We start from the raw sequence: 21,780 nt of genomic DNA on the forward strand, positions 1-21,780 counted from the left end.
AGAGATCCTGTCTTTGCATATAGTGAAAAATATGCAAAATATATCTTTGCAAAATAAATTTTGCAAAAATTTATTTTGCAAAATATATTTCAAAATAAAGTAACTGACAAGACCCTTTCTGTGCTCCTACATGGGTTAGCATCATTAAAAATCTCTAATAGTACATATCATGGGGACAATTCAATGAGGGGGAGAACTTTAACTTTTTCTCACTAACTGGATCTTATTTACCAGAATTTATTGTCTCAGGGGTCTGCAATGTGAGGGAAGTCTCATAAATAATTATCCTACTGAAATGACAATAGCAAACACACTTAGAAACCATCAACATTTTTGCTTATGCTTGTATAAGTTTTTTTTTTTTTTTTGCTTTTTGGGTCACACCCAGCAATACTCAGGGGTTACTCCTGGCTTTGCACTCAGGAATTACTCCTGCTGTGCTTGGGGGACCATATGGGATGCTGGGGATCGAACCCGGGTCGGCAGCGTGCAAGGCAAACGCCCTACCCGCTGTACTATCGCTCCGGCCCCCTATGCTTGTATGAGTTTTGACTCCTACCCAGGAAATCTCCACTTGGATCCTCCTACTTTGATCTCCCATTGTAAAGAAATACTCTTTATATAAGCCAACAGGAAACCTCCAAAGGGTTAAAAAGGAAAAAGTGTTCTAAAAGTGGTGGAGGTATCATTGGAAGTCCCCCCTTCTTCCACATTCACATTTATTTTTGAGGTTTTTATATGCCAAATACAGTAACAATAACAGGTCTCATTCCCCTGACCCTGAAAAGAGCCCCCAATCATTGAGAAAAACGAGTAAGGAGAGGCTGCTAAAATCTCAGGGCTGGGAGGAATAGAGACGTTACTGGTGCCTACTCAAGTAAATAGATGAACAATGGGATGACAGTGACAGTGATTAAAATAATCAGTTAAAAAAATTGAAGTGGATGGACTTTTAAAAATTCATTCTTGTGGCTGGAGAGAGAGCATAGTGGGTAAGGCATTTCATGGCAGGCTACTGATTCGGGTTCAAGTCCAGGCACCCCAAAATGTTCCCCCAGCCTGTCAAGAGTAAGTGCAAAGTCAGGAGTATGCCCTGAGCACAGCAGGGTGTGGCCCACTAACCAAAAGAAAATAACAACTTGTTTTTCTTACCTTAACCAAGGGGTTATGTTTCAAAAGTTCTTTCTCATGCATTATAATAGCACAGTTGGTGCTTAAGTCTCCAGGAAATCAACCCAAATGTGGTTACAGACTAGAAATACTTCTTTATATCCAGATAAATGTAAATCACAAGACTTTTTCAATAGTGGTAATTAAATTAAAAAATCAAAAAAAAAGATTTGAAAAGAACATTTCACACAGAAAAAAACAGAAAGGAGTAGGTAGATGCTTTTTAGATGAGAATTTTGTTGCAATATCTAGATACTTTAAAAGGCATAGAGGTTAGTGGAATTAATAATCTTATCAGCTTCACTTAAAATCATGTCCTTTTTCTATGAGATGGATATGTATTGGTCTTTTATTTGAAATCTTTAACAGTAGTTATTGTATTGAGAAATCTAACAGAACAAAGAGAGAGAGAAAAAAATAGAAAGAGAGAGAGAAAGAGAGAGAGAGAAAGAGAGAGAGAGAGAGAGAAAGAAACAAAGGATATTAATTAGGCACAGAAACCCAAAATACTAAAAGCACTAGAGGAAAGGGGAATGGTACAATATTTGCATAACACACAGATTAGAATCTAGAAACTAGGAGGGTAAAATGAGCTACTTATTATTACTGATTTTTGGGTTTGTTTTGGGGTTGCCTGTGGTCCTCAAACATTACTCTTGTCTCTGCATTTGAAGATCACTGGCAGTTCTTGGGGGACTATATGAAGTGCCAGGGATTGAATCTCAGCTGGTAAAGTAAAATAAGTGCCTTTCCTGCGTACTATCACTCCAATTCCTAAAATGAGATATTTATGTTGAGTGGGTTAACATATTGGGGCCACCAATAATAGGTGGTATCATCAGTAATGGAATCACCAAAACATCTTGGTTATGCGTTAGTTTGGAGAAAATTCTGAAGTTGAAAATGCATTAGTCAATTAACTAGAGAAAAGATTGAGCTCTCCTAGAGTTATTTCTCCATTACTAAGCTTCCTTCTTTCCTTCTGTCCTTTCTCTATCTCTATGTTAGTTTCTAGGCAAAGTGGATAGATTTTTATAAAAGTAAAGTGATTCTAAACAATCTCATAAAAGAATATTTTAACTATTAGAAGATCATATAATAAAATGGTAAAGTTTTACAATTAAATTTAACCTACCTTGACAGATGGCCTTGATGGATAACTGAAAGAAACATTTTTAAATTCCACATTTCCTTCTATGCATTCAGGTTTATATCCTGTTGTTGAAAAGTTACCTATATTGGGTTTCTTGGCAAAAAATAGAGGCGATATTAAAAATCTTCAAGGAATTAAACTAACTCTACACGTCCTAAAACAAGTTTGAAGATATCTTCCTTTTACATCACCCTTTCTTATTTTAGAAGTATATTAAGTTAGATATGAAGATTTCAATAATTTATAATTTGCTTCTTGAGGGTTAAAATAATGTTATTTTTTTTAATTGCCAACTGGCCAGCATAAATTTTGGCTATCTTTTGCTTTTGGTGAAATGAATTTTGCCAATATTTTTGTCCTTCTTGTAGTAATGATAGTTATAGTTAAAGCAATTAGAAATCTTACCTTATCAATAACCTGGAAAATATTAAAGGCAGCTCCTCGGGCTATAGTGAAGTTTTCAAAGTTAGATGCTGCTGCACCTATGCAATAACTACTATGGATTACATTAAAGAAAACCTATTGGAAACAAAAAGATATTTATCTTTCCTCAGTTATGTAATGGAGACACTAGAATAAAGTGAAAACTTGGCTTAGATTCATAGAAAAGTATTAGAGACATTATAGAAAAATGTGGCTGGAAATATATAGGAAATACCAGGCAACCTGCATATACTCATTCTTTTTCTATTGTGGAACAACTTTTAATATTTCTAAGACTTGATTTTAACACCTCCTGTAACATTTGTGGAATGCGGGAAATCTGCTTACTGAGGAGTGCTGGTTATAAGTGAATTTGATTTGGTGAGGATGTGAATTACACTTGCATCTGTGTCTGTGTTGGTCAATTGCTTGAGGTTCTATTTATTTGATATAACTTAATTTCATTTTAGTTTTGGAGTCACATCCAGCAGTGCTCAGGCCTTATTTCTGGCTCTGCTCAGGAAACCGTGTGTAGTGAGAGAATGAACCTGGGTCTGCCCCATGCAAGGCAAGTGCCTTAGAAGCTTTACTATCTCTCCAGCCCCGCTTATAAGAAGAATGTGATAAAGTTATAAGAAGAATGTGAAATGGTTATAAGAATGTGATAGATTTCACAAGCTTAGAGACATTGAGCTATTTATAACCAAACATTCTGATTGTTTTATTCATAGGTGTATGCCAATTTCCAGACTGACGTATCTTTGCAAAAGCCAGGTAAAAAGCTTATAGCTTTTTTTTTTTAGCTTATAGATGAGGAAGCTAAAGCTTAACAAATTATTTGTCCTCAGTTACACATAAATTGGAGGGTAAGGATACACCCAAAATTTCTCATACTTGTTTCATTAACATGAAATAAATAGCTTAAGGTCTTAATGATTAAAACCTTTAAATTAAAAACATGTCTTTAATTGTAAGGTAAAAGAACCTACAAAGAATGGGGAAGCTAAATGAGAAGTGACATATATAGACCAGATCAATTCACTAAATAAGACAAAGTTTCTTAAACATTAACTGATCAATTTATTGATGAAATTTAAGAGGATAACTAAACAGATTATAATTTAATGTACAACTCCTAAGACTAAAAACTATCTCTTCAAGATATGACTTTTATTGAAAGAGAAAAAAAGCTGTGTAGAATGGGAAGGTCAAATGAGAAGTATAATATATAAATTTTGACATTGGACAGAACTGCTTCCACTGTACTTTGAGATTACTATACACTACACAGACAAAGTGCTGCAGACCCTAACCTACAAACTATTTCCTTAGGGAAGACTTCTTGCAAGGTCAGTATAGAGTGCCATCTTATCTCAGCAAGACCAAAAGGAAATGTTTCATTTTTCTGATTGGTAAATAATGAAAACTCTAGGAAAAGCACAAAGCTCTTAGAGAAATGTTGGATAAATAAATGATGTCAGTTTATAACTATAATTTATACATAAATTGACATAACTATATCAATTGATAACTTTTAACCAACTTAAAAGCATGTGTAAAATTTGGAGAGAAGAAATATTTGTTAAAAATATTCTTTGGATATTTACTGTCACTCAAAGATGATTTTTTAAACTAAATTCTTGGCAAGAAAACAATCTACACATGTTGCCTTTGTTCTTAAACAAGACTTACAGCAAGAACAGTTCCAATGGTATAACCAGGTTCTCCTCTAAGAATCAAGGAGGTTCCGTACCAAAAAGCAAGTCCATAGGTTCCATTCATGAAGAAGTACACAGCACCAAGAGAGAGTTTTGAAACTATAGCCTTTTTGATGCCAACATCCTTTGCATCTTTCAGATTCTTTGTATACCTTACGAAGATAAAACACAATGTAATAGCCTTTGGAAAAATAAAACCGAGAACATATGATTAAAATGAAAGGAACAGACCTTTGAATTTCTTTCTCCTGGGCCCCAAAGGCTATGACTGTACGGACTGATGACAAAACCTCTTCAGCTACAGCACCCGCTTTGGAATAAGCATTAAGTTCTTTACTAGTCAATGAGATGACTATCTGCAATAAGCCACAACCATGGTTAACCAAATAGGATCCTGGAATGGTAACAATGTGGAGAAAATTTAATTCAAGTTTTAGTTAGAGTAACAGAATTTTATTATTGAAAGGTAGTTCATATTAGCAAATGAAGTCAATTTTCAATTGTGGAAATTAATGGACAGAGAAGCTTAAAAAGTAACTCTATAATTATAATAATGTTGTTAAAGATCTTGGTCTAACGTAACTTAAAATCAAACTGTACCTTTTCTTCTATTAGTAGAGGTCTTCTATTTTCTGTTTTTTTTTTGTGTGTGTGTGCATGTACATGAGTGTGTGTGTATGTGTGTGTGTGTGTGTGTGTGTGTGTGCGCAGGGCAGAGGAGGGGTGTGGGAAAGGGGAGTGGGGAGTACTGTACTGGGAATTAAACCCTGAGTAAGCTAAACTGTGGAAAAGGCAGGAACTATTGTATATTAGTTATTTAAGACACACAATGCTCTGCCAGCATCTTGTGTACAGTGGCATAATCTTTTATTCATGCATCATTTGAAATTGCATTTGTCTGTTAAATGAAGATGAGTGTTTTTCATGTTAATTAGTGCTAAGGCTTAATCTCACTGTAGTAAATAACTTGAAGATAGAAAGGTGAACATAGTAAAAATGTTTGTGGCACATATAGATTTTTGGATATATAAAAATAAATGTCTTTTATTAAACTTTGAAAGAAAATCTAGTTTACACTACAGCTTCCAGTCAACTCTATGTTAAGTTTGCTTGCCTACCTTAGAAAACATGGCCACAGAAGCAATTATAAGAGGAGATGTGGACAAGGTTACCAGCGTGAGTTTCCAGCCCTTTACCAAACCAATTGTCAGGCCAATTAAAAAAGTAGATATGTTTTGAAACAACAGAGCAATCTTGTCTCCAATACCATCATTAATTTTGTTGATATCACTGAAACAAAATACATAAAATTAGGTATTTTGTATGTTATAGCCTAAAGTTGGATGTTGGATAACACACAGCTATCCTCTTACTCTGTCATGCGAGTGTTAAATTCACCAATCTCACAGCTGTCAAACCAGCTGATGTCTTGTGCCAAGATTGAATGAAAAAGTTGTTTTCGAATTCTTCTGGTTTGTCGTGCTGCAGCCATAACCCAAAAAGAAATCTGTATGTAGCCAAACACCAAGGCAGCAACTCCTACTCCAACATAATACAGGGTTAATCTGAAAAGAGATTATTGAAAATATTACTAAAACTAAAGTACAACTTTTCTTTTTTTTTCTTTTTGGGTCACACCCGGCGATGCTCAGGGGTTACTTCTGGCTTTGCACTCAGGAATCACTCTTGGCAGTGCTCAGGGGACCATGTGGGATGCTGGGAATTGAACTCGGGTTGGCTGTGTGCAAGGCAAACCTCCTAACCTCTGTACTATTGCTCCAGCCCCACAACTTTTCTTTCTATACAACATAAAGAAATATATCATATTTGGTTGAGAGAATTTATGCTAGAATGTATAAAAGTAAACTGTCATAAGAAAAGTTGTATACTAAGTGTAATAATCTAGTTTTTCCCGTCTAGGATATCTAGAGTTCATCTCTCTTTCAGTATGAGTAGAACCTGTATTTTAGGGCAAAGTTGGCATTTGTATCTTCTTTCAGTATTTTCGGATTTCAGAATTTTAGTATTGCATCTTCTTTTCAGTATTTTCGGGGCAGAGGGGTCTAGGCCATATCCAGTGGTGCTCACGTCTTAACTCCTGGACCTGTGCTCAAGGGTCACTCTTGGCAGTACTGTGGTGCCAGGGATCAAAACTGGTCAACTGTGTTGAAGGCAAGTACTTTAACCTATGTTCTATTTCTTTGGCCGTCTTCAAGTAATTTTAATCAGAAATACTTTAATTGAAAAAACAAATTATGTGTGGAAAGTTGTATGTGAAAGAGAAGGGTCAAGACATACTAGTCTAATGCCTGCAACAAAAGTCATACAAATAACTTTGTAAACCATGGTATTTAAATAAAATGGAGGGGAAAACTAAACCACAATTGAAGAGTGTAACCTCCAGCAGGTACTGTGGACAGTTGAGTGAGCACCAAAACCAGATGTTGCACTCCTGATCAACACAACAACAACAAAAGTCACAATAACAACAATAACAAACAACATACAAATGGGAAGGAGACAAAAACATAAAAAGCTTTCAAGGAAATTATAAAAGAAAAGAATAACAGTAGCCATATGAGCAAATGTTTAATGATTAAATATATGCAAGTATAGTTAATATGAAATTCAACTTAAGAAATTTATGCTAAGGAAATATATACAAAGTGGATGATCATTAGCTTATATTAGATTATGAAATTAATAATGAAAGAGATGAAAGTATACTATCTGTAGCAATAGGATATCACTAAGAAATCAAGTCATTTCATAATCTTATGTTGGGTGCTCAGTATGTATGACATTCTAAATATACAGAAATATGCAAGATAGTATTAAATCATGAAGAGTTTACTATGATCAGAGGAAAAGCAATGCACAAAGAGAAATATCAGCTTTTATGAAATAAATAAATGGTAACAGAAAATAGAATAACTGGTAGGTGAAGGTAGATTGGGAGAGTTGGTAAAGATAGGATGGTTAAGAAATATTTCCCTGAGACAAAGATCTGGGAACCAAAAAGTGAAATGCATTCAGTAAGAAAAAAAAGTAAGAATAGCATTCTAGGGAAGAAACAATAAATTCAGAGGCAAAAAAATGTCTTTTATGTTCTAGGAACAAAAGAAATCCACAGTGTTATAAAATGATTAGATTAGGGAGTTTGGCATATTGTAGGACTTTTAGTCACGGTATACTGAACAGGTGTTATCACAAAAGAAACATAAGAACATCGAAGGATAAAAGCATGGGGGGACCTTATCTGTACAATTTCTTAAAGAGCTCCCTGTAATTCCTTAGTGAAGAATGGAGAAAGATAATAACAATTGAAATGTTTAGTTACGGGGCTTTTGTAATACTCAACAGGAGGAGGTTTAGAATTTGGATAAACATAGGTACCAGCTAATATGCAATGAAAAGAACAGATTCTAAATATGTTTTAGAAATACAACAAGCAGAATTTTCTAGTATCCTAGAAGTAAGGGATATTGGAAGGGAACACATAAAGAAAAAAATCCTTAGATTTTATTTGAACAACCTGATTTGAGGACATGGGATGCTCTTCAAAGATACTGGAGATTGGGAAATAAATAGATGAGCAGGAGATAGCAAGAGTTTAGATTGAAACATGAGATGCCTGAGTCTGAGCTAGCCATTAAGCATCAAAGTGGAGATCAAGTGAGAAGTTTAAAATGAGAGGGATCAAGGGTGGAGATGTGAACTGAAAGTCATCTGCTTATAGGTAGCAATTAAAACAAATGGGTGCTTGAGATAACTGCAAAGGGACAGATGAAATGTAGAAAATAGATTAGGAGAGAACTTTAAATAAAAATTACAGAATTTGCCTCCACTGAGATGTGACCCCGGGGCCGCACGCATGTGCGGCTCCTCTGCAGCTGCATGAGCGTGAATCCAGACCCAGCTGAACCAAATTCAACATGGGCAGCTACTTGCAGAATGTCTCCAGCCTGAGAACCAAGCCGAGACCCCATGCCCGCCCAGGAGGGGAAAGGTATTTCTCTCTCTCGCCTGTCCCTTCCCGGGGATGAAGGGCGTGGGGACGCCATATTATGGCAAACACAGATGGGGTTTACAAGCTTGCAATGATCGAATATCCGAAAGAAATCTCCCTGGACTTAGTTGTTAAAGTACAGAAATCCAAAACCACGCGGCCGACCTCATTTCCCTTCACAACAGGTCTCACTCTAGTGGGGTGCTCCTAACAATAATGGTGAGGATTGTGTTGAAATATTTAATGTAACCAAAGTAAATAGAAAGTAAAGTGAAATTTATCAGTTATAAGGGTGGGGTTGCAGGGGTGGGCGGGATGGGAGGCGTACTGTGGGTTTTTTTTTTTTTCGGTGGTGGGATATGGGCACTGGTGAAGGGATGGTTGTTTCAGCATTGTATGACTAAGACTTAAGCCTGAAAGCATTGTAATTTTCTACATGGTGGTTCAATAAAATAAATTAAAAAAATTACAGAATTTGGAATGAAGAAGGTCCTGCAAAGAACATAGAAAAATGGCCAATTAGGTACTTAAAAGTCTAAGACAATGAAGTACTGTGGAAAATGACAAGTGGAAAGTACAATCTAGTCTCATTATTCCAAGATTTTGTTTATGCAAATAAGCCTGCTTTCCAACTCCCTTGGCATGTTTTCACTGTTATTTGCAGATATATACACTGTAGCACTATAGTCCAGTTGCTCATCTATTTGCTTGAGCTGACACCAGTAATGTCTCCATTGTGAGACTTGTTGTTACTGTTTTTGGCATATCAAATACACCACCGGTAGCTAGCCAGGCTCTGCTGTGGGGGCGGGATACTCTCCATAGCTTGCCGGGCTCTCCAAGAGGGACAGAGGAATCGAACCTGGGTAGGCCACATGCAAGGCAAACACCCAAACATGCTGTGCTATCGATTTTAAAAAAAAGCAAACTCCATTTGGTTTGCCCAACATTACATGTTTCTAGCTGTGGTTGAACAAGCATACAACGCTTTGTCTTATTTCTGTTTATAAAGTTACAAGTTTTTCTTCTTCTGTTCAGTATTTTAAATGGCTTTCAAACATCAAGTGTTTGAAAGCCATGAAGTTTCATCAATGTTGTCAAAATGCAAGAAAGCTGAGATGAACAGTAAGGAGAAAATATGTGTATTGGTTAAATATAAATTTTGAGTATAAATTATAAAGTTATTAGCTGCCAGTTAAACAGCAATAAATTAATCACTGTATCACTGTATCACTGTCATAACTTTGCTCATTGATTTGCTCAAGCAGGCACCAGTAACGTCTCCATTGTGAGACTTATTGTTACTGTTTTTGGCATACCGAATATGCCACGGGTAGCTTGCCAGGCTCTGCCATGCGGGCGAGATACTCTTGGTAGCTTGCCGGGCTCTCTGAGAGGGGTGGAGGAATCGAACCTGGGTCAGCCGCAGCCACATGCAAGGCAAACACACTACCTGCTGTGCTATCACTCCAGCCCAATAAATTAATAATACATAATTTTAAAAGATGTCTTTAAATGGAGATATATATGAAATTAGGCAAAGTTAGCTATATGAAAATGTGATGAGAGGAATATTAGGACCTAATTTCCACAAAAAATGAAAGAAGATATGAATAAACACTTTCACAAGGAAAACAAACAAATGGCCAATAAGTATATGACACAGTGCTCATCATCATTTAGTATCAGGGAAATACAACTGAAAAAAACTCAAGGAGTTATCATCTCACACCAGTGAGAATGCATTTAAAAATACTAGAACCAATCAGTGCTGGTGGGGATGTAGCAAAATATGAACTATCACTCACTGTTGGTTGGAATTATTTAGTTTATTCTCTAAAAAAAGCAATATGGAGATTTCTCAAAAAAAAATACGAATGGAGCTTACATAATTGCCGAGTTATTCCTACTTCTTGGCATCTCCCCCACCACCAACACAAAAGAAATAATTTTTTTTAAAATAACCTTTTATATTTTAATATAAATGATTAATCCTTACAAATATATTGTCAAATATATTTTCCAAGTTCTTCCAAGTCTTTTATTAATATTTAGAGCTATAAATTTCCTTCCAACTGTTAACTTAAAATAAGCTCTATAATTAATTATACATTTTACTTTTTATTCTTTGTTGGTATTGTACTTTAAGTAACAGGGTATGATAGTGTTAAAGTTTAGACAATTGATTTATCACTGTATTATTGTCATCCCATTGTTCATTGATTTACTCAAAGGGGCACCAGTAACGTCTCTATTACACTCAGTCCTGAAATTTTAACAGCCTCTCCTTACTCATCTTTCTTAATGATTGGAGGCTCTTACAGGGTCAGGAGAATGAGATCGATTGTTACTATTTTTGGCATATCAAATGCACCATGGCGAGATTGCCAGGCTCTGCCCATGCGGGCAGCGTACTCTCAGTAGCTTGCTGGGCTCTCCAAGAGGTATGTATATATCTGTTACTGTATTTTGGATATGAATACACCACAGGGATCTACAAAGAAATAATTTGAAAAGATATATAAGAAACTAAGTATGTTATAGTACTGAGTACATTTGCAGGGATATAAAAAAAACTCAAAGGTCCAATGACAGAAAAATAGAAGAAGCTCTGGCATATATACACAATGGGATACTAGGCAGCCACAAGGAAAAAACAAATCACATAGTTTACAGAAATTTGGATGGAATTGGAGTGAATAATGTTGAGTGAAATAAAGCAGAGAAAGAAGAACAATAAATAGATAGTCTCACTCATCTTTGGCATATAGAGAAAGGATTACTAACCGAGATATAAAAAGAATTAACAACAGCAACAAAAATCCTGTGAAATAATTGGGAGAGGAAATAAACACTTTTCTAAAGAAAACAGAAGGGTGGCTAAGGCACATGAAAAACTGCTCACTAGGACCCAAGAAATACTATAGGGTAGGGCACTTGTCATGCACTCAGCCAACTTGTGTTTGATCCCAGGCACCCCATAGTCCCCCTGATCAGGAGTGATCTCTGAGAAAAGAACCAGGAATAAGTTTTTTAACCACATCTATTGGGTGTGGTTAAAAAATCCAAAGGGGAAAAAAAAGAAAGGAAGTGCTCATTATCTCATACCAGTGAGAATGGCACATATAAAAATAAGAAAAGAAGAGAAAAGAAAAGAAGTGAAAAGAAAAAAAGAAAAGAAGAGAAAAGAAAATGAAACAATCTGTTTGCTGGAAATGTGTGGTGAAAAAGGAACACTCATCCATTCTAGGTGGGAATGTTGACTGGTTCAACCCCTATAGAAAAGAGTGTGGAAATCCCTCAGAAAATTAAGATTAGATCTGTCCTCTAGCCCATCACTTTCATTTCTAAGTATCTATTTCCAATACAGAAAATCAGTCACTTTAAAGGACATATGTATGTAATTATTAATTGCAAAGTTTAGTACCATAGCTAAGATATGGCATCAACCAAAGTGTCCAACAACAGATAAGTGAATATTGAAGGTGTGATATATACACAATGGAATATAATGTACCTGTTAAAAAGGATGGGATCACATAATTTTCTGTAATTTGATGGAACTGGAAGATGTCATAGTAAGTGAACTAAGTCAGGAGAAGGACAAATATTTGATCTCACTTATCTTCAGCATACAGAATAATAGGGCAAGGGAATGGAAAGTATAAGCAGGGATAAATTTAGATTACTCTTGACCCTAGATTATAGATAGGCAGGAAAGAAGTAAGAGAGGTGGCCAGAAGTAATAAGAAGCAGTATTGACTTTGGGGACATTGGTGGTGTGGAGGTGAGGTCTATGTATGTAGCTAAATCAGAGCTAACAACACTGTAGGTATAAGACCCAAACTACAAAAAACAAATATAAAAGTATACCTGTTAAGAAGTCAGTATGGAGGGGGTCTGTGGACATTGGTGGAGGGAAGCTGATACATATGGTGGGATTGGCGTTGAAATATTGTATGCCCAAAATTCTATTATGAATGATTTTTTATAAACAACTCTACAGTGAATATGCTGCTTAAATGAAAAATTAATTTTCAAAAACATTCAGGGCAGAGGGACATAGGCACTTTGGTGTGAGGCAAGAGCATTGTATATCAGAACTAAATTCTTTATACTATTATAATCATGCTTCCTAAACTATAAAAATACATTAAAAAATGGGGGAGAAGGGGAAAAGATCTGTCCATGAAGAAGACATAAGGATGACCAATACTGTAGCACTGTTGTCCCATTGTTCATCGATTTTCTCGAACGGGCACCAATAAAATCTCCATTGTGAGACTTGTTGTTACTGTGTTTGGCATACTGAATGCGCCATGGATAACTTGCCAGGCTCTGCCGTGTGGGCAGGATACACTTGGTAGCTTGTTGGGCTCTCCGAGAGGGACCTAGGAATCTAACCCATGTCGGCCGCGTGCAAAGCTAATGCCCTACCTGCTGCACTATGGCTCCAGCCCTCCAATACACATATGAGAAATAATTCATCACTACTTATTTTCAGGGAAATAAAAATTGAAATAACAATAAGAAATGTCACTCCAGTGAGAATGACATATCAAAGAAAAAGAGCAAAAAACTTGAAGAATTGAGTACTGGTGGAGATGTGGTGAAATGGAGCCCTAAATTACTGCTGGTTTGAATTTTGTCTAGTTCAGCTGCTATGGAAAATAGTATGGATATTTTTCAAAAGAGTAAGAATAGATCTTCCACATGATGCAATTTCTTGGTTCTAGCTCCACAACACAAAAATAATCATTTGAAAAAAAATATGCACATCCGTGTAAAATAGCCAATGTATGATACAGTCCAAATTTTTTAACAACAGATGAACAGATAAAGAATTATTGTATATAAACACAACAGGATACTATGCAACCATAAGAAATGATGAAATCATGCAGTTTGCTTCAACTTGGGTGGAACTGGAGGATTTTATGTTAGTGAAGAAAATCAGAGAGAGAAGAACACATATTGGATGATTACAACTGACTATGGTATACAGAAAAAGAAAACAAAGAAATGGAAAGTATCAAAGCAAATATCAAGCAAGCTCTTGACCTCGGATTGCAGAACAGAATGCTTAGTAATGGACTAAGTGGAAAGTATGATGAGGAGGACTGGAAGTAACTTAAAGTTGAGGGCTTGGACACTTTGCTGGTGGAAAGTTGAGGTAATTGTGTCCATCAACCAATGGAACAGAGTAGAATATCTTGTCACAGACCCCCAAACATATGGCCACTTAATCTTTGACAAAGGAGCAAGAAATGTAAAGTGGAGCAAGGAAAGCCTCTTCAACAGTGGTGCTGGGAAAACTGGATAGCTACATGCAAAAAAATGAACTCTGACCTCTGTCTAATGCCAGGCACAAAAGTCAGATCAAAGTGGATTAAAGACGTCAATATCAGACATGAATCTATAAGGTACATTTAGGAAAATGTAGGCAGAACTCTCCATGACATTGAAGCTAAAAGCATCTTTAAGGAGGAAACAACACTGACCATGCAAGCGGAAGCAAATATAAACAAATGAGACTACATCAAACTAAGAAACTTCTGCACTTCAAAAGAAGCAGTGACCAAAATACAGAAACAGTCCACAGAATGGGAAAGAATATTTACCCAATACCCATCTGATATTGGTATTGGGTACTTACCCAATACCCAATACCCATCTGATATCTGAAATTTACACAATGCCCATCTGATATCTGATATTTACCCAATACACATCTGATATCTGATAGTGGGGCTGGATTGATAGCACAGCGGTTGGGCGTTTGCCTTTCACGCGGCCGACCCGAGTTCGATTCCTCCGCCCCTCTTGGAGAGCCCGGCAAGCTACCAAGAGTATGGAGCCCGCATGGCAGAGCCTGGCAAGCTATCTGTGCATACTGGATATGCCAAAAACAGTAACAATAAGTCTCTCAATGAGAGACGTTACTGGTGCCCACTCGAACAAATTGATGAGCAACGGCATGACAATACAGTACCCATCTGATAAGGGATAAATATCCAGGATATACAAGACAGTAGTAGAATTGTACAAGAAAAAAACCTCCAACCCCATCAAAAAATGGGGAGAAGATATGAACAAAAGTTTCCTTAAAAAAAGAAAAGCAAATGGCCAAAAGGCACATGAAAAAGTGCTCCATATCCCTAGTCATCAGAGAGATGCAAATCAAAACAATGATGAGATATCACCTCACACCACAGAGACTGGCACACATTCAAAAGAACAGAAGCAAACAGTGCTGGCGTGGATGTGAGGAAAAAGGGAAGCTTTTTCACTGTTGGTGGGAATGCCGATCGATCCAGTCTTTCTGGAAAACAATTTTTGAAGGACATTCCTTCAAAAACTAGAAATTGAGTTTCCATATGACCCCGCAATACCACTTCTAGGAATATATCCTGAGGATGCAAACAAGCACAGTAGAAATGACATCTGTACCTATTTGTTTATTGCAGCACTGTTCACAAAATCTGGAAACAACCCAAGTGCCCTAGAACAGGTGACTGGTTAAAGAAACTTTGGTACATTTGCTCAATGGAATATTATACAGCTGTTAGGAAAGATGAAGTCATGAAATTTGCTTATAAATGAATAAACATGGAGAGTATCATGCTAAGTGAAATGAGTCCGAAAGAGAGGAACATAGAAGAACTGCACTCTTTGTGGAGTATAGAATAACATTACATGAGGCTGACATCCAAGGACAGTAAACACAAGGGCCAGGAGGATTGCTCCATAGCTGGAAGCCTGCTTCATGAGTGGAGGGGAGAAGGCAGATGGAATAGAGAAGGGATCACTAATGGCTGGAGGAATCAGTTGGGATGGGAGATGTGTGCCAAAAGTAGATAATGGACCAAACGTGATGACCTCCCAGTGTCTGTGTTGCAAGCTATAATGCCCAAAAGTAGAGAGAGTATGGGGAATATTATCTGCCATGGAAGCAGGGGGAGGCTGGGAAAGGAGAGGTATACCTGGGATATTGGTGGGGAACGTGCACTGGTGGAGGGATGGGTGGGTGTTTGATCCCATTGTGTGATTGTAACCTAAACATGAAGGCTTGTAACTATCTCACGGTGATTCAATAAAATTTAAAAAAATCATTTCCATCAAAACCATAAGTGTTAACAGTATTGTAAACACGTGAAACAAACTATAATAGTTAAAGCAAGTTTGTCAAGGTGGTGGAGTAGAGGGTGAGAGAGGAGTTTAAGACATTGGTGAGAGACACTAACATTGGTGTGGAGTTGTAGCTAGTATGCCTTAAACTCTAAACATTAACAGCATTGTAAATAAAGTAATTATATAAAAATTGGAAATAAAAATTATACTATAGATTTTATATGTCTAATTGAAGAAAGGAGTTGTTTGCTTAATAATTAATATGAGAAAGTAATGATCAAACTTCAAGGCTTTTTTTTTTATAAAGAATTGAATATAGCAGCATGCAATAGACATAATATTAACATTGATTTTGGACTTACACAATCATCTCTTTATCCAGCTTCTCCTGAGATTGAGTACAGTTCTGATAATTTGCTGCAAAAATATTGCTTAAATTATAAAGGAAATTAATTTATGACTTGGTTATGTTTCACAAACAGCTCTCAAAATAAATTAGTGACTGCTAAAGAAAATAAACTTAATGCATACACATAGATCATGAACATCCTATTTTATATTTTTTAAATCTAAAGCTCAAAAATTTTTTCTTTGATTTCAAGGAATATAAAATGCAGGGTCTTATTTACCATGCAGCTTACATCTATAAAGTATACTTTAGTAATTTTTCAATTTTAGGCAATAGTAGCATATTAATAGTAATGGAATTATATTTTCCTTCTGAGATTAAAGTTTAGAAATCAGTTTGAGATACTTCAGTGAGTAATTGAATACTTAAGGAAAATAAAAATACATGTGAAATTTTTAGCAATAGTAGTCACGGGAAACTTTATTTATTTATTTATTTATTTACTTATTTATTTATTTTCAATTTGGGCTCAAACTCAGAAGTACTCAGGGCTTACTCCTGGCTCTTCACTCAGGAAGTAGTCCTGGCGATGCTTAAGGGGCCATATGGAATGTCAGGCACATGCAAGGCAATTGGGCGCAAGCAAGGCAATTGCCTTACCAGCTGTACTATTTACTCTGGTCCCACAAAATAGTCTATGTTTAATGAGTGTTTCCCCAGTTATAATTAGCATCTCTAAGAATAATTTCTAGTATGTAATTTTTGGAAAAGCATTAAAATCAGAGGGATACTAATAGTTAACACTGTTACCAAATAAAGAGACTTAATATGCACAATGTTAATGCATAAATTTGTTTTAACTTACATCGAGAATATGCCACCTTGAAAACATGACACAAACTAGATACTACAAAGCTGACAAGACATGAAAGAAATCTATAATTATGGAACTTACAAAATCCCTTCCTCTTACATTTGATTTCTAGATTTTCTTGATATCTTTAGTCAGAGTATTTGTCTCTAGTACTATAATTTTCTGCATGTTCTTTCCCACTTCTTTGTGGCATAATGCTTTGCAATGTCACATATATTTGTATACTATTAATGAGTCCTAAGTAGCCATCAAAAATATTTAGCCATTTTTGATTTCTTATTTTTAAAAGGTACATTATGTTCAAGTAGTGTGGAATGAGTCACACTTGTGATTAAATCCTGATATAATTATTTTGCATAGAAAATTGTTTGAATAGCTAGAGAGACAAACTGAGCTACTGTGAGTCTTAGATGACTTCATATACTATGAGCATCAGTCTTTGAACTTGAACCGCATCTCTAGTACTCCCCTGAGTTTCCAACTTGCTTACCAAATCTATAACTTAAATACCCCTCTATGTATGTACATACACACATATTTGCATACAGCAAAGAAATTTTGCATATGCAAATATATATTCCCTGCTTTTTAAATGTTCACACTGGTAGCTCTACATAATACCTGCTTTTGTTACTGAAAGAAATTTTGTTTCTGAAAGAAATTCAGAGGGTTTTTGATTTTACAAAAAGCAAAAGGTGGAAAGCAAAAACTAAGAGAATAGTTTATTTTTCAGCAAGCCATTATAATGGCAGGGTGTAATCTAAGTAGGTTTACTGGAATGGCTAAGCTCCTTTCCTAGGAATTATGTTATATGGAATCTTTATTTTTCACATTGTAGCTACTTGGGCTATATTTTAAGTTTTATTTTATTTGATATGATGTGGTCAGTTATTTTTTTGAATATGGGAATACTAATTACTTTTGCATAAATGGAAAAAAATTGCTCTCTTGCTTTAGAAACCCTCCATTTTTGAATTGTGGGGGGATATATGTACATATATTTATGTATGTGTGTGTATATATATACACATACATATCTACTATATACAGTTTTATTTTTGTTTCTTATTTTCTTTTATTTTGCTTTGGGCCTCACCTAGTGGTGCTCAGAGCTTAATCCTAGCTCTTTTTTCAGGAATCACTCCTGGCAAGATCAGGGAACCACATGGAATATCAGGGATTGAACTCAGGTCAGCTGCATTCAAGGCAAATGCCCTACTGGCTGTAAAATCTCTCTAGCCCCTGTTTCTGATTCAGGGAACAGAAACTGAATATACAGAACACTGATGTACAGGTTTTGGTTCTTAGTCACTAGCCCCCAGGGATCACACCCATAAGCCACACCCTGCCACACCCTGCTGGCACCAGATAATCTCATTTGCCACCCTCCAGATCTCAATGGCTGCTCCTCCCAGATGGGAGTATAAAATGAGGCCCCCATAGCCATGCCACAGAACTCCGCACCAGGCTGCTTTCACTCTTTCACTCCAGGCGCCTGAGAGGGGGGCGAGTGAGAACACTCCCCACCCCATGGGACCCAACCCCAGTAGCCGACCTCCATTACCCAAGTGCTGCCACCTTCTAGGCTGCTTTCTGGACGCTCTGTCAGAGCCTCACACATGAATGAAGTCCCACGGAACCCAGATAATGCAGAAATTTGTGACCTTGGATTCTGGACTCAATGGAACCTGGAAATAGAGATTCTCTGCCTGCTATCTCCCAATCTCCAGTGACCCAGGGATGACCCCCATACGCCACACCCTGCCACACCCTGCTGGCACACATTATAAGACATTTCCTACCCATTTTCCATAACTACTACACTATATTTGATGGAGTTCAGACAGTAGGCAATAAATCATAGAGAGTAATATGTATATATAATATATTTTATATATATAAAATCTATATATACCTCATGGAGAGCCGGGCAAGCTACTGAGAGTATCCCACCCACACAGGTAGAGCTTGGCAAGCTACCTGTGGCATATTCGATGTGCAAAAACACAGTAACGTGGATCTATTCCCCTGACCCTGAAAGAGCCTCCAACTGGTGGGAAAGACAGTAAAGAGAGGCTGCTAAAATCTCATGGCTGGGAGGAACAGAGACTTACTGGGCCTGCCCGTGTAAATAGACAAACAACGGGATACCAGTGAGAGTGACAGTGACAGTGACAGTACTGTCAATATAGACAAAAACATGACTTACAGACTTATATAGATGTTGTTTGACAATGCAGTAATCTGTATTAAGCTTTTTTGTTTTGTTTTTATACCCTCAGAAATATAGAAAAATAACTATTATACTCACTTGTGCTGCTTTTGGCTAAGCATCCACTAATAAGTTTATCACTCACTTCTCCTAAGATCAGTGACATTATTGGAAGACAGGCTCCATTTACTAGTGATGCCAGCAATCCTAGGACCATGAGTATGATGTCCAGTCTATCAGCAAAGCAGAACTGAAGGAGAAAATTAATATGGTAGCTTGTTAGACTAAAACAAATTCAAATTGCCCAGAGATAACTCAGTGGGTCGAGCACATGCTTTACATGCAGGAGACCCAGATTTGAGCCCTGGCATCATCCCTTGAGCAATTCTAGATGCAACAACCTCCAGCACTGTAAAAAATTAAAGCACACCAATGGGCGTGTGCACTCGCTGGCTCTCCCGGCAGCTGTCTCACCGCCTGCTTTTGGTGCTCTGGAACCACTGTGTATGGACTGGATCGGGACGGCCGTTGGCCAAGGACAGGGGAAGGAAGAACAAGGACCAAGCTGGTTGCTGATTAGTTACCATTTATTCAATCTTCCATCTTTCTCATCTCCCACACTCCCAGCTCCATCCTCTCTCTGAATCTACCGCAGCATCTCTGGATTCCCCTGTCTCTCTCCTCCTTCTTTCTCTCTCCTCCTTGCCCCAAGGCTACACACAGCCAGGTAGCAAAATCATGGAGCAGTGTTTACAGAAATTGTTGTTTTTAAAAGTCCCTTTAAAATTTTGACTGAGGTACCATGATTTACAATTATTCATAGTTGGGTTTCCAGCATACAATGTTCCAGCATCAGTTCTACCACCAGGATACACTTCCGACCATTAATATCCAGTCCCCAGGTTACTTCTCACACCCCAAACCTCCCTTATTAGCAGGCATATTTTTAAGTTTGGTGTTCTAGCTCATGTTTTCAATTTTGTTGAAAAGTTCCTCCCTCCTCCTCCCCCTTCCCTCCTCCCCCTGCTTCCTTCTCTTTCTTATCTATCTCCCCTTCCTCTCAAGCTTCTCTTTGGAGTGCTGAGGACTGAACCCAAGTGAGCAGCAAGGCAAGCAACCTACCTAATGTATCTATATCCTGCTCCAAAGTTTCCATACTTAAGTATTTATAATGTAGTTTGAGAAGCTTGTTAAAAAATAAAGTACAAAATCAGTACAAATTGTGAGACATTATGTAGGGCAGATATTGATATGAGTCAAAAACTTCATATGGCTGATTCCTTTCATGTAAAATAAAAAAGGTATTTAAAACAATTGCTTGCTGTTAGAAAAAAGGAAATCAAGAATTTTGTAGTTAAGTGGATGGGCATGAAAAGTTTCATGCTGAGTGAAATGGGTCAGAAAGAGAGAGACAGACATAGAAAGACTGCACTCATCTATGGTATATAGAATATCAGAGTGGGAGACTAATACCCAAGAACTGTAGAAATAAGTACCAGGAGGTTGACCCCATGGCTTCGAGGCTGGCCTCACGTTCCGGGGAAAGGGCAACTCAGAGAAGCGATCACCAACTACATTGTAGTTGAAGGCCATGTGGGGGAAGGGAGTTGCGGGCTGAATGAGGGCTAGAGACTGAGCACAGCGGCCACTCAACACCTTTATTGCAAACCACAACAGCTAATTAGAGAGAGAGAACAGAAGGGAATGCCTTGCCACAGTGGCAGGGTGGGGTGGGGGGGAGATGGGATTGGGGAGGGTGGGAGGGACACTGGGTTTACGGGTGGTGGAGAATGGGCACTGGTGAAGGGATGGGTTCCCAAACTTTGTATGAGGGAAGTATAAGCACAAAAGTGTATAAATCTGTAACTGTACCCTCACGGTGATTCTCTAATTAAAAATAAATAAATTAAAAAAAAATAAAATAAAACAATTGCTTGAGTTAGGGAATGATGATTTGATTTTCAAACTTTTATTTATCTAGGCTAAATATCATAATGCTGACATAATTAACTGCAGTGAACAGTAATCAAAATTTATTCATCAAATGTTATCAATCATCTTTTTTATATTTCTTATTTTCAACCCAGGATAACAGCTATCCTATAAAATTAAGGTTTATGATATTTGCAAGACTGGCTGAAATAAGCAAAAAAGAAAAACTAACATTCAAATATTGGTTGCTTTTATTTTGTCTTTTTTTTCTTCACAGGCTTGTTTTAAAGCTAAGATATGAACAAAACTTGAAAACATGTAATTTCAGCTTACTGAAAGAGGCCAAAATATAATGTATTGGAATTAAATTTTATTGATTTGAGTAACAGCAAGAGAAGGTTAGTAAAAATTTTTTTTGAGTAAAGATAAAAACTTTTCCTGTTTTTCCACTCACTTATGCAATAGCTCATATTTATGGAGTAGCTGTCATAATACTATACTGGTACTACAGATAAGAGAGTCTTTCTATACTCCTCCACCTCCTCCTAAAATAGGTATCTTGATAAATCTTGTCAAGCTCTGTTACATCTCAAGTCTTTCAGAGTTTGACTTGTAAAAACAGGTACTGTTGGGCAAGAAAGACAGTACACAAGTTAAGGAGCTTGCCTTGCACTTGGCATAAGCAGATTTGAATACCCTTCCAACATTAGATATTGAAACCTTAAACATTGAACATAATTCAAAAAAAGTGAAATTACACTCTTACTGATTCACAGGCTTACACAAGATTTAGAAAATTACTTTTGATT

At 36.9% G+C, this 21,780-nt stretch overlaps 1 protein-coding gene across 1 annotated transcript in view; it reads right to left on the reverse strand.

The window, feature by feature from the left end:
* Positions 1–21,780, reverse strand: part of ABCB5 (ATP binding cassette subfamily B member 5) — a 115,304-nt gene that overhangs the window by 89,137 nt on the left and 4,387 nt on the right. The window contains exons 3-10 of the mRNA XM_004604094.2: positions 19,139–19,289; positions 15,967–16,021; positions 5,838–6,029; positions 5,583–5,754; positions 4,696–4,820; positions 4,439–4,616; positions 2,729–2,842; positions 2,306–2,416 (exon numbers count right to left, since the gene is read on the reverse strand). Coding sequence (XP_004604151.2) covers positions 2,306–2,416; positions 2,729–2,842; positions 4,439–4,616; positions 4,696–4,820; positions 5,583–5,754; positions 5,838–6,029; positions 15,967–16,021; positions 19,139–19,289 — 1,098 coding nt within the window. The remainder of the gene's footprint in view (positions 1–2,305; positions 2,417–2,728; positions 2,843–4,438; positions 4,617–4,695; positions 4,821–5,582; positions 5,755–5,837; positions 6,030–15,966; positions 16,022–19,138; positions 19,290–21,780) is intronic.

Source organism: Sorex araneus, chromosome 1 (assembly GCF_027595985.1).
Source record: "Sorex araneus isolate mSorAra2 chromosome 1, mSorAra2.pri, whole genome shotgun sequence".
NCBI lineage: Eukaryota > Metazoa > Chordata > Mammalia > Eulipotyphla > Soricidae > Sorex > Sorex araneus.